The sequence below is a fragment of the Alligator mississippiensis genome, chromosome 4 (genome assembly GCF_030867095.1).
Source record: "Alligator mississippiensis isolate rAllMis1 chromosome 4, rAllMis1, whole genome shotgun sequence".
NCBI classification, from domain to species: Eukaryota; Metazoa; Chordata; order Crocodylia; family Alligatoridae; genus Alligator; species Alligator mississippiensis.
The window spans coordinates 225,088,793-225,102,074 of record NC_081827.1 but is presented as its reverse complement, the minus strand read 5'-3'; the positions used below and the strand labels follow the sequence as shown (position 1 = coordinate 225,102,074).

General features: G+C 46.1%; 1 protein-coding gene across 5 annotated transcripts in view; it reads left to right on the top strand.

Moving 5' to 3' along the window:
• Positions 1 to 13,282, top strand: part of GALNT13 (polypeptide N-acetylgalactosaminyltransferase 13) — a 431,117-nt gene that overhangs the window by 363,269 nt on the left and 54,566 nt on the right. For all 5 annotated transcript variants that reach the window (XM_059727376.1, XM_019480581.2, XM_059727378.1 and 2 more), the window contains one exon: positions 1,823 to 1,921. In XM_059727376.1, coding sequence (XP_059583359.1) covers positions 1,823 to 1,921 — 99 coding nt within the window. The remainder of the gene's footprint in view (positions 1 to 1,822; positions 1,922 to 13,282) is intronic.

The following is a 13,282-nucleotide window of genomic DNA, read 5'->3' as shown; positions in this document are numbered from 1 at the left end:
AGACTAGCCCTGCTGGGATAAAATAAATGGGGAAATCTAAGAAATCATGTTGTTCTATATTGCTTTCTGCAGTGAAGCCATGTCTCACTGGGTAAGTAAAGTAGCACAGTGCATTGAATTATAGTGAATGTCCTCTGTACACTTGAATGCTATATCAGTTTATTTCATTGTGTGTGTGTTGTAGTATTTCACATTTTTTAATCTATTCTACTTTTCAAAGCTGGGTACATGCTTTGAAAAGTAGGGTACATTATATATATACATTATCTATGATAAAGCATCCATTAGTGCTTTCAATTCATGTAGCTGAACATTCAAAGGGGTAGTTGCTTATGCAGTTATCACATTTTCACAAATGAGAGGTTTGCAAGCATATTTTTTCTTAAAGGCCCTCTACTGTGCTTGCTTCTGCAGATTTAATCCTATTGTGTTTTTTTTCAGTGTCTTTTGAGTTTCTTTTAATTTACAGTAGACCTCGGAACAACTGCAGTGTTTGGGGCCCAGATCCACATATCAAAATATGTGTTTGTTCAGTAACTGTACAAAGTAACTGTTACATCTCTGTTTACCTGCAGCAATAAAAGCATTGTAGTCTTAGCCTTGTTCCATTCAGGGTTACATGTTTAGTGATTTAGCGCATTTGTATGACTATAGGAGCAGGCAGGAGTTAAGAGTTGATGTGGTCAAGCAGCAACTCTGTCTCCTCTTTTGAAAATTACCTCTGTCCATACCCAGAGATGATATCTTAACAAGATGTTTTGAAAGGCGAGAGAATTTAGACCAGTATTTTTTCAACTTTTCACCAAGGCCATGAAATTTCCTTCTGCTAGAAATGTTTCTGGGAGAGTACAAGCATTAGTCTACAACCACCCGCACTCCTCTACTCTTTGTACCTTCCCAAGACTATTCTGAGGAGTGATGACCCTTATCTAGGGAAAGCAGGGGAAATGGTGGCTGCTCCAGTCCTCCCATCCAAGGGGAACTGGAGCAGCAAGGCAAAACCCCCTTCCCACTCCTCAGATCCCAGGGACCATGGCATGAGGAGTAGGCAGTGAACAAGGATAAGCCACTCTTCTGTTTGACTTCCAGTGGTCACAAGTAAAGTAGCGAAGCAGCCTGGCAAACCCCACTACCAGTCTAAGGAATTTCTGGCCTTAGGAACAAGCAGGGAGCAAGGAATGACTTGCTCCTTCCTTCCCCTTCCCATTTATGGGAGAGGTGGGAGCAGCTTCCCACTGTGCCTTCTCCAAACCAGGATGACCTTGGTCTGGAGAAGGCAGGGGAGCCTTTCCTCACCACTCAAGTTCTTCTGGAACTGAGAAGAGGTGAGCAGCACCAGTCTGGGGAGCCCCCAGTCTTAGGAGAGTGTGGGGAGCACTTCCCTACTCCTCAACTCCTTGCAGTCCCTGCAAGGAAGAAGTGTACAGACATTCATCCTCCCAGAAGCAACCTCCTCTAGATCAGAGATGGGGTATTTTTCTCCCACGCAGAGAAAAAATAATGGATTGTTGGTCTGGGGAAAACTGTGTAAATGCCTGTATCTTCTTGGTTTCTACGGGGAGAGCTGCAGTTGGAACCACTCTCAGTAAAAACACAATACCTGTATGTGGCCCAACAGAATAAGAGTTACTGTTAAGAAAAAAAAAAAAGAATGAACTCTTTATTGGCCTTCACAAGAAGGAAAGAAACTGCACTGCAGAAACAGCATGTGGTGTGGTGATGTGAGGTTGCTGTGATATGTGGTTGACTGGAGTGATGTTGTTTGGCATTCTACTGGATTTTGTAGTCACCCGCTTTTGTTTTCACCCTTGTGTTTCTTCAGATCAGAAATGTCGAAACTAACCAATGTCTGGATAACATGGGACGCAAAGAGAATGAAAAAGTGGGCATATTCAACTGCCATGGCATGGGAGGAAATCAGGTAAAAAATAAATCATTCGTTAGGTGCACTGTAATTGCTTTCAAAGGTGCTTTCTAATGTATTGCTATATAAACCAGGGCACAACAATCATCTGATCACTATTAACAACCTGATTTAAATTCATCCAAATGATTCTGAGACTAAGGCAGAATCAGAGCTAAAATTTCACTCTTAAGCAGTGCCTGACTGCTGCAGTGCAGTGATGCACTATTTTTTAAGCATTAATATTTACAAAGGTGCATATGTCCCAGGCGTTTTGTAGTTTTGGCAATACTTGAAACAGTTGACTCACCTTATTGTGCTGTAGTAGATACTGCAGCACAAATGTAGGTGCCTAGGATCACCTGGTATTCAGAGCACACTAAATAAGAGCTGTAATGGCAGTTAGTGTGTGTAATACTGAGGGATAAAGTTCCAAGTTGTGTTCTGGCCTTCTGAATTTCCTGCCTCCTAAATTTTAATCATAGTCCAACAGCCCATTTTTTTCAAGTAGAAGCTCCAAACTTTGAACACTTACATTGTCTGCCCAGACCTAGCAGTGTATTTGAGTGAATACATTCTTGTTTGAAAGCAAAGACTACATTGCACTGAGTGGGTGCAATGTAGACACCCACTCAGCAGAATTTGGCTTATGGAACAAGCCTCCATTATGGAATTGGATAGGACAGCGTCAATGTACATGAATCATGCTCATTGGAGGGATGATGGGCACATGCACAGAGCAAATGTTTCTTGGGAAATTGCGTGTTCAAAAATGAATTCTTCTTTCAAAAATGTAGGTAATACTTCTTAACTTTAAAGGTTATGGCTGCATATTAAGCCCTCAGTATTGACTTTATAAATATATTAAGAGGCTCTTTTTGATGTATGTACAGAACTGAATGGCACATAAGGTAACAGTATGGAGAGGTGAGGGGCTGAAGGGACAAGGAGAATACATTTACTGTCATCTCTGAAGTTGGTCCCAGGTCAGATCAAGGTTGAAGCAGATTGGCAGGAATTTTTAATTATAATTGTACTCTTGATTTTTCAGCCCTGGATATAAATAGCAGTCAACCTGAAAGCATTCACAAGGAATAATTTCACTTTGAAACCCTATGTTGAACACACACTAGCAGTAGTTCTGGTCAACGAAATAAACTTGTATTTAGGAACATTTTACAAGGAAAGATCAGAAATGACAAACAATTACTATTCCTCCTATGCAGGGGCAGGCAATTATTCCATCTGGAGGGCCACTTACTGAGTTTTGGCAAGCTGTCAAGGGCCACATGGGTAGCCCTGCCCCTTGACAGTTGCCCCGCCCCTCAGTCACCATGTTGGGACCAGGCATCCTGCTCCCCGAACTCCTGATCTTTGCCTCCGGAAGTCCCTCTCCTTGCCCCAAAGCACTCCTTTTGGGAAGGAGGGTGCTGCAATATTGAAACCAGAAAAAAAAAAATCACAAATCATATACAAAAAAATAAAACATCTACTATAACTTATTTTAATTTTATTCGAAATATTTTTGTTCTGATTTATGTGTTTGCGAAGTGTATCTAGAGATGATTGCATAATAGCTCAACATACAGTCCTATTGTATATTGTGTGTGGACGGTAAGGGGATGTATGTGGAGGGGTGTGGTTGGGGAATGGTTGTGTGTGTGTGGTGGGGTGGGGGATGTGGGAGGGGTGTGGGGTTATGGTGGGCAGGGTGGGAGAGAAAGAGAGAGGTGGGGCTGGTCCACTGGCCCCATCGCATGCAGCTCTTGCAGACTGTATGAGCGTCACATGATGCAGACCCTGCACCCAGACTCTGCGCTCCTGCTGCCCCACCCTGGCCCCAGGGCACCGGCATGGGCTCCACACACTCGCCCACCACCACCACTCCCCCGCCATTTCCCTACCTTCCCTCCCCTACACCTTCTGCCACTGCTGTCATTGCTTCCCAGCAGCCACCGCCACCACTCCCCCACTGTTGCAAATTCCTGTGGCCCCTGCTGCTCCCCTGCCACTCCCCGTGCCAACATCACTTTCTGCAGCTCTCCCATGCCCCCTGCCGCTGCCACTTCCCACAGGCCCCTGGCTGCTCCCCCTGTTTCTCCCCACACCGCTGCCACTTCCTGTGGCACCGCTGCTGCTCCCACCATTGCCTCCCATGCTCCTGCTGCTTCCAGCCACCCTGCTTCCTTCCGACCATCCACCCACCGCTTCCCATAGCCCTCTGCCACCCCCACTACCCTCTGTCCCCACCCACCTGCCACTTTCAGCTCTGGCTCCAGCCCATCCTGGCCAGCACCATGCAGCTCCCAGGTGTTGGGCTGATCTCAGTGGTTTCCCGCAACTCCCTCCATCTGATCTTACCTACTTTCCACACAGACAGAGGCAGGCAGGGAACAGCCCCAAAGTCGCAAGGCCAGAAGCTGCAGAGGCTTCTGGTTTGGGGTTGTGGTGGGAGGAGGGGCTGGGGGCAGGTTGCAGCTGGGCGGGCCTTGCTGCTTAGTCACTGGGTCCTGCCACTGGTTCCCCTTGGGTCCTGCTGCACTGGCTGTCTGTCATCTTTGACAGGCAGCCAGGGGCAGATAAAAATTAATTTTCAAAAATTTTTAAGGGGCTTGTAGGCCGCATAGAATAGCCTGGTGGGCCCACGAGTCATATTTTGCCTGCTCCTGCTCTTATGTTTAAGGGTCTACCTAACTCGAGGAAGCAGCTGGCCAATGTCATGAGGAGATCACAGGCCAGTTGCCATTTTCATACACTGATTGTGGCTGGGTCCTCCCACACCTCTGATTAGCTGAGGGGCCCAGGTGGCCCTGCTTCTTGCTGCTGATTAGTAGTGAAGTCCGTCTGCCATGCATCCCAACCCCTTGCTGCTAATTGGTTGTGAGGGCTGACCATCATGTTGCTCCATCCCTCACCACCAAATGGGGAGAGGGGCAGGGCTACACAACAGGCAGCCCTCTCAGCCAATCAGCAGTAAGGTGAGGGAGTGGCAGCCATCTTGAGGTCCCCTTTGTGCTGGCAGCCCCCCTTTCCCCTGTCGGGCTACACAGCAGGGCTGCAGCACCATGAGGACTGTTGATTTTCTCTGGGGAGCCAGCATGTTATTTTCAGTAAGTTTTTTTTCCTGCACATTTTGCAGGCATTGCCCAATTTCATGGGCAGTGTCAGATTTCGTGATTTCTGCAAAGTTGTGATTTCAGAAGCTCCCTAGTTATGAATAGCATTAGTAATGTCCATTGGACAAATCAGCATAGTTAAATCTATGTTTGGGAGTTGTGTTTCCTAGATAGGAACCTACTTTTTTATACTGTGGGTGGTAGCATCTGTTTCTGGGCCTCCCTGGCCAAGTAAAGAGTTTTTCTAAAGCATTTGGATCATTCCAATGCACATCTTCAGTCCTGTTCCCAAAGCAATGCATGCACATGGAAAACCCATTGCATTTACATACGTAAATAAATAAATACTCTTGGAATTTGGATGATGTTTTTGTTGACTCAGCATGAGCCACTCATAATTTAGCTAACTCAAGCAGCCCATTCATCTTTCAGTGTTCTTAAATAATTTCCACTGAAACTAATAGGAGATTTTAAAGAGAAAATAGAAGCATAGACAATTAGGGTTGGAGGGAACCTCAGGAGGTCATCTAGTCCAAACCTCTGCTCAAAGTAGGACATCCCCAACTATATCCCAGCCAAGACTTTGTCTAGCCAGGCTTTAAAAACCTCCAGGGATGGAGATTCCACCACCTGTCTAGGTAACCTGTTCCAGTGCTTCACTGCCCTCCTAGTGAGAGATGTTTTTCTAATCTCCAACTTAAACCTCCCTTGCTGCAACTTGCAACCACTGATCCTTGTTCTGTCATCTGCCACCACTGAGAACAGTCTAGCTTCATCCTCTTTGGAACCACCCTTCAGGTAGTTAAAGACTGCTGTTAAATCCCCTCTGTCTCCTCTTCTGGGCTAAGTACAGACAGTCAAAAAGCCTGATTCAGTCTTTTCAGGTTAGTCTAAGCTGCACAGCTTGAACTGATTAATAAATGGACAGATATGACTTTTGATGCAGGAAATGCAGCCACGTGCCTGCAGTGGCTCAATCCAAAAGCCAGGGGGTGCTAGAGAATGCCTGCCAGCCACTGCCAAAAGGAAGGGAAGAGAGACTTCCCTCCCTCCCTGCTGGAGCAGCGGGGGCATGGCTAGGCCCAGCCTGGAGCTAGCACACTGGGATGGGGGTTTAAATCCCCTTCCTGGCCCACACAAGATTTCAGCTTGGGTCTGTGGTTGAGAGGAGGGGTGTGCCTGCCAGGCTTCTGCCCCCCCCCCCCACCAGTTGAGGGAGGGGGGAAACCACTGCCAGACTGAGGAGGTTGGGGGGTGGGGGGAAGGTAGTGGCATTGAATTCATAAAAGCTTGAACAAGAATCATTCTTTCTCTGAAGCAAGCAGGTATTGAACACAGCAATTTGCAACCTGAAGCTGTTAGCCCTGCATCTTGATGGCTCTTGGATTAACATTTTAACAAGGTGTTAGTTATGTCTGGTATACAGGCAGTGGTTTGACATGCAGTTGTTAAAGAACTGGCAGAGGCAGGCAGGGGGAAATAAACCCCCTCCCTGCCCCCTTTGCCATGCTGGCTGGCATCTTGCCACACCCCCGCCCCTGCTGCTGGAGCAGCAAGGAGGGGTGGGCCTTGACAGGGGTGCTGTGCCCTGGCCAGGCAGACCCTGGCTGGGGTCCTGGGGGAGAGGGGAGGGAGGGGGGACCATAAGCCCCCTCCCTGCCCCCTTTGCCTGAGGTGACCAGCACCTGGTATGACCCTAGCACTACTCCATCTAGAGAGCAGAGCAACAGGTCCAGCCTTGTTCCCTGGAGCAGATAGCACAGCCCATCCCGGGCTGAAAAGCATGCTGGTATCCTGGGGGACTCTGATTTAACTTAAGCCAGGAAGCACTCTGGGACAGAAGTCGCATAAACCAGTTTGACCCAAATCAGTTGAGTCTGATACTACATTCAACCAGGTTTATCTTAAACCAGTTTCAAAATGGCTGAAACTGGTTTATGTGCAGTGTGAACATAAACTGGTTTATGTGGACTGAACTTGTGTTCTGTTACAAGTTTAAACCAGTTTCTGGTCACTTAAGCCAGTTTATGTATACATTCTGTCCCAAACCCTGCAGACTAAATAAACCCAGTTTCCTCAGCCTCTCCTCAGAAGTCATGTGCCTAGCCCCCTAATCATTTTTGTTTCTTTCTGCTGGATTCTCTCCAACTTGTCCACCTCCTTTCTATAGTGGGGGGCCCAAAACTGGACACAGCACTCTAAATGTGGTGTCACCAGTGCAGAATAGAACAGAATAATGACTTCCCTTGATCTGCTGGAATGCTCCTACTAATGCAGCCTAGTATGCTGTTAGCCTTCTTGGCAACAAGGGCACACTGCTGACTCATCCACCTTATTGTCCACTGTAACCCCCAGGCCCTTTTGAGCAGAGCTGCTGCTTTTAGCCAGTCAGTCCCCAGGCTGTAGCAGTGTATGGGATTCTACTGTCCTAAGTGCAGGACTTTGCACTTGTCCTTATTGAACCTCATGCGATTCCTTTTGGCCCAATTTTCCAATTTCTCTAGGCCACTCTGAATCCTCGCTCTAGCCTCCAGTTTATCTACTATACCCCCAAGCTTGGTGTCATCTGAAAACCTGCTGAGAGTATAATCTAGCCCATATTCCAGATTGTTAATGAAGATAGTGAACAAAACTGGCCCCCTGGACTGAGCCCTGGGGCACTCCACTTGATAATGGCTGCCAGCTAGACATTGAGCTATTGATTACTACCTGTTGAGCTTGACAATCCAGCCTACTTTCTACCTTACAGTCCATTCATCCAACCCATACTTTCTCAGTTTGCTTGTAAAAATGCTGTGGGAAACAGTATCAAAAGCCTTGCTAAAATCAAGGTATATTACGTCCACTGCTTTCCCTGCATACACAGAGCCAATTTTCCTATCAGAGAAGGCAATCAGGTTGGTCAGACATGACTTGCCCTTGGTGAGTCCATGTTGACTGTTCCTAATCACCTTCTTTTCCTCCAAGAGCTTAGAAATGGATTCTTTGAGGACCTGTTCCATGATTTTTCCAGGGACTGAGGAGAGGCTGACTGGTCTGTAGTTTCTTGGATCCTCCTCCTTCCCTTTCTTAAAGATGGACACTATGTTTTCCTTTTTCCAATTGTCCAGGACCTCCCCCAGTCACCATGAGTTTTCAAAGATAATAGTCAGCGGCTCTGCAATCACATCAGCCAACTCCTTCAGCACCCTCAGATGCATTGTATCCAGCCCCTTGGACTTGTATGCATCTAGCTTTTCTAAATAGTCCCTAACCTGTTCTTTCACCACTGTTGGCTGCTCACTTTGTTCTCAAACTTTGCTTCCCGGTACAGTAATTTAGGAGCTGACTTTGCCTGTGAAGACCAAGGTAAAAAAAGGCATTGAGCACTCCAGGCTTTTCCTCATCATCTGTCGCTATGCCTCCGCCATTCACCAAGGGACCCACACTTTCCCTGATCTTCCTCTTGTTGCTGACTTACTTGTAGAAATCCTTCTTGTTACCCTTCACGTCCCTTGCTAGCTTGAACTCTTAATTGTACTTTGGCTTTCCTGACTTCATCCTTGCATGAAGCAAGGCTGAGCATGCCTGAGCAATATTTTAATACTCCTGCCAAGTTGCTTGTCCAAGCTTCTACTTCTTGTAAGCTTCCTTTTTCTGTTTAAGCTCACCTAAGAGTTTTCTGCTAAGTCATGCTGGTCACTTGCCACATTTGCTGTTCTTCCTGCACATCAGGATGGTTTGTTCCTGCACTCTCAGTAAGGTGTCTTTAAAATACAACTAGCTCTCTCAGACTCCTTTCCTCTTCAGACTGGCCTCCCAGGGGATCTTGTCCATCAGTTCCCTTTGGCCCAATTTGGCCAAATTCTGCTGTTCTGCAGTTCAGGAACCATACTCTGCTGGTCTCCTTTCATTTCTTTTGTCAGGATCCTGAAGTCAATCATCTTGTGGCCACTGCTTCCCAAACTGCCATCCACTTCTACATTCCCCGCCAGTTCTTCCCTGTTTGTGAGCAGTAAGTCAAGAAGAGCATGGCCCCTAGCTGGTCTCTCCAACACTTGCACCAGGAAGTTGTCTCTAAGGCTAGGGACAGACATTACCCATAAACCAGTTTAAGTGATCAGAAACTGGTTTAAACCTGTAACAGAACAGATGTTCAGTGCACATAAACCAGTTTGAAAATGATGGAAACCAGTTTGAGATAAATCTGGTTGAATGTAGTATTGAACTTAACTGATTTGGCTCAAATCAGTTTATGCAATGTCTGTTCCAGACCCCTTGCTGGTTTAAGATAAACCAGACTCCCCCAGCATCCCAGCATGTTCTCTAGGCTGGACAGGGCTCTCTGTTCCACAGCAGGCCTGGCCCCCCACCTCCCCTCTTCTCCCTGGCTGCAGCTCCCACAGTCTCTGCAGGCATCTGCCTGGCTTCTACTCCCCCCCCCCCCAACTGTCTGCTAAGCAAGGATTTCCCCGTCCCTCACAGGCACCTCAGTATTAGCTAGCAGACCACATGCTTGCTACGTCCCAGCTGTGGCACATGGGACAAAGGCAGAATCAGCAGATGGCTGATAATGTCCCTCTGCTTTTTTCTTAATGGGCTGATAAACACTGAGTTAGGGGTGATAAACATTCCCTGCTGGGCTGGTCAAGAGTGGGGGGGAACCCTCCCTAATCAGAACATCCTGCCAGGGCCTGGCCATGCACCCCCCACCCCTTAGGTCAGCTCTGTTCAGGGGAAGGGAGGGCTGCTGTAGCGCCCCCGGCTTCTAGCCTGAGCCACTGCAGGCATGTACCTGCATTTCTGGAATGAAAAGGGAATGTCTATCCACCTCCAAATCAATTCAAGCTTTGCAGGTTAGACTAACCTGCAAAGATTGAATCAGTTCAGGCTCAGGCTTTTTGAATGCCTCTCCCTACTCTAACACTCTCCAAAAACATCCTGGATTGCCTGTGCACTGCTGTATTCCCCTCCCAGCAGATATCAAGGTGATTGAAGTCCCCCATAAGAACCGGGACCTGTGATATGGAAACATCCACTGGTTGTCTGAAGAAAGCATTATCCTCTTGGTTTGGCAGTCTATAGCAGACACCCATCACATCAACCTTGTTGCTTTCCCCGCTAACCTTAACCCAGAGATTTTCAACAGGCCTATCTTCGTTTTCATACTGGAGCTCTGAGCAATCATACAGAGCTATAAGGTAGAGCTAAAAAGTGGAAGATACAGAGGGATTGTATGTCTAAAAACTAGTTTTGAGATAGCAACCATTTCAGACTGAAAATTAAGTAAAGCAATGTATTCTTTAATAGGATTTTGGAAAATAACCATGCAAGACATCTCAGCTTGAGGCGAAGACGAATACCTTATGGCTCACAAAGCTTCCTAAAAATGTTTTATAACTGTAGCATCTAAAAAGCATTTCAGGTGACGTGAAGACTAATGCACTAGAAAACATAATATAATTTAGCATTTCTTTTACAAAAATGCATTGAAATCCTTAAAGAAAATAAACCTTGATAATTATGTGGCCATGTACAACACTTACAAATATTTGATATATATTAAGTGCAGAGTAGGCCTGTGCTCTCCCAGCCTCCAGCATGACTGCCCTGCCCGTCACAACTCCCGGCCCTTTAAAAAAAAAAAAGCACTGTATCACCAGCTGCTGCCAGGCAGGGGGCAATCCCCGCTGCCCCCACTGCTCTGCACTGTGTGATGGGCTCTGTCACAAGCCCCCAGCAGCTCCAGGGCCACTGGAACAGCCAATGAGTCTGGGGGGAGGGAAGTTGTTTGTTTTTTAAAGGGCTGGTAGCTGGGGTGGGTGGGGCAGCTGTGAGTGGGGATCAGGGGGGCACTCTCCCCTGCCTGGGAGAGCAGGCAGGGGAAGGGGCCTGGCACAGGGGTCCCCCCATGGTCCCCTTTCCCCCGCTCCCCTGCCCCAGCATGCAGTCCAGATCCAGCTCCCTGCTGCAGCAAGCAGGGACTGCCCAAATCGCCAAAGTTCTCTGAATCTTTTCCAAATCAGTTCGGAGAGTTTCTAATCGATTTGGACCTTTTCATTGGTCTCCTGATTCAATTTGGATTCAGAGATTCGGTCACTGAATTGGGCCAAATCTCCTCTGAATTGAATCAGCACTCAAAGCTTCACACAGCCCTAGTGCAGAGAACCCTTATTCTTCATTTTAGAAATGTCTCCAGGATAGAATACTTTTAGAGGCTTCCTACAGCCATGTGTGTTTCACATAACTGCTGACCACCAGTTATGATGCACTGTCAAGTAACTACTAAAGCTGAAAAGTAAAGCCACAGGACAGATGGTGCAATTCACTTCAAGCTTAAAACTACTGTTCCTGCAAGTAAAAAAAAAAAAAAAAAAAAGAATCTTGGAGCCAAATTCTGGAATCAAGTGTGGAGACATGGCTTTAAAATAAAGCCAATGAGATTTGTGTGGATGTATCTGGTAAGGTGGAGTGAATACACTTTTCATTTGCAAAAATGCTGAAAATAACTGGGTCTGCAGTGTAAATTCTTCATTAAATGGAGCATTAGCAATGAGCAAGTCATGGGAAAATGCATTATTATTGCTACAAAATCAGACATTATGGAAAGCCCCTTTGTTACAATTCTATTATTATCATTATTATTATTATTATTTTCCTTCTGATTTCTAGATTTTTTAGGGCTTTAGATCAAATAGAATGTTTTAATTGGTGAGACTGAGCATGAAACAGCTATACAGCTTGTTGGTCTGGAATCAACTCCATAGGCAGTAGTCTTTTATTATGTCAACATAGACATTACCTCAAATTATTGTGGATAATCAGTAGATGGGGACAAAGATCTGCAACACAACACAACTGGACAGAAGAAAATAATTTTTTAAAATATGGACTGAAAAATAATGCAAGTTTATAACTGCTTGTCTTGCATGCCCGTTTTATTAACCTTCCTTTCCCACAGAAATCCCAAACAGAATCCATTGTTAAGACACTGTTGTAATGTAGAGGATCGTCAGTGCTCCTTGGTGAAAGAGCTAAATTACCACTGTTTAACTTCTACTTACTGTGCATGTACATGCAGTTACCACAGAGCAGCTAACAAATAATATACCCCATCACACCCTCTTTCGCTCCATAAGGCCACACAAATTCAGCGGAAGAGGATTAATCAAAGGATAACTGTTAGCCAGAAATGAGATGGCAGCTCAAGTTGTCAAACACAAAGCTACAATATATTGGTCAAGATATTTCCAGTGGCAATGGGAAAGTGAGACTTCATCTGAGATGCTTTATACCATTTGCCCCTCCTTGCTTAAGATAGTTGAGTTCATACTGGAAAACATGCAAAGACTAAGAGCAAAGAAAGGATTGCTGGGCTGAACTGTGTGGGGCAGAAAACACATATTTTAGGATTCTGGGAGCTTAACTTTCTGACAGGCATGCCACAAATTAGCCATGCACTCGCCCTGAATGCTGTTCTAGTTCCTTTTTCCTGCCCAACCTGCTTCTCTGCTTTTGGTTCCCTGCCCTGTATTCCCTGCTCAGTCTGCTGCTTTCTTTCTGCTCTCTGCCCCATCTTCCACTGTGCTGCCTGTCCCCTCCCTAATCTTCCTGTACACACTGAGGCTGGCTGGGCTACATGTGGCACTCATGCCTCAGGTTGGCCACCTCTGTTTTAGGAGATGACACTGAGAGCATGTCTGCACTGTCTTCATGGCACTGTTGAGACTGCTGCAACAAAATAAGCTCCACTTACCTACTCCATGTGCTTCAACTGGAGTTGAAGTGGTGAGGATGCTCTGGAGATATCCTGAACAGTATTCTGAAGTACCTCAGAGATGGAGATCTGCAAAATGGTAGTAGGGAACATCCTTGCAGTGTTGTCATTGCCTCAATTCCAAGTTTGGAGTGCGCAGAGTGGGAGTGGGTGGGTAGGACTTTATTTATTAACAGGAGAGGAGTACCTCAAGAGCACTCAGAACAAATGTACACATGCCCAAAACCAGGCTGGCTAGTTTAGCTTAGAAAAGTGAAGGTTGATAGCAAATATGTCTTTTCTCCATAAATATACCAGGGGGCAGTTACTAGGGACGAAGAAGAGCTATGTAAACTAAAGGCCCGTATTGGCATAAGAACAAATAGTACATATAGAATGAACAGAGATAAATGTAGGCTGGAAGGAGCAACGTTTTGGAACAGTAATTGGAGCAAGAAATCCAACTCTTCTTAATTTGGAGCTTGATAAGTTTATAAAGTAGATTACATGAGACTTCCTATGAAGTCT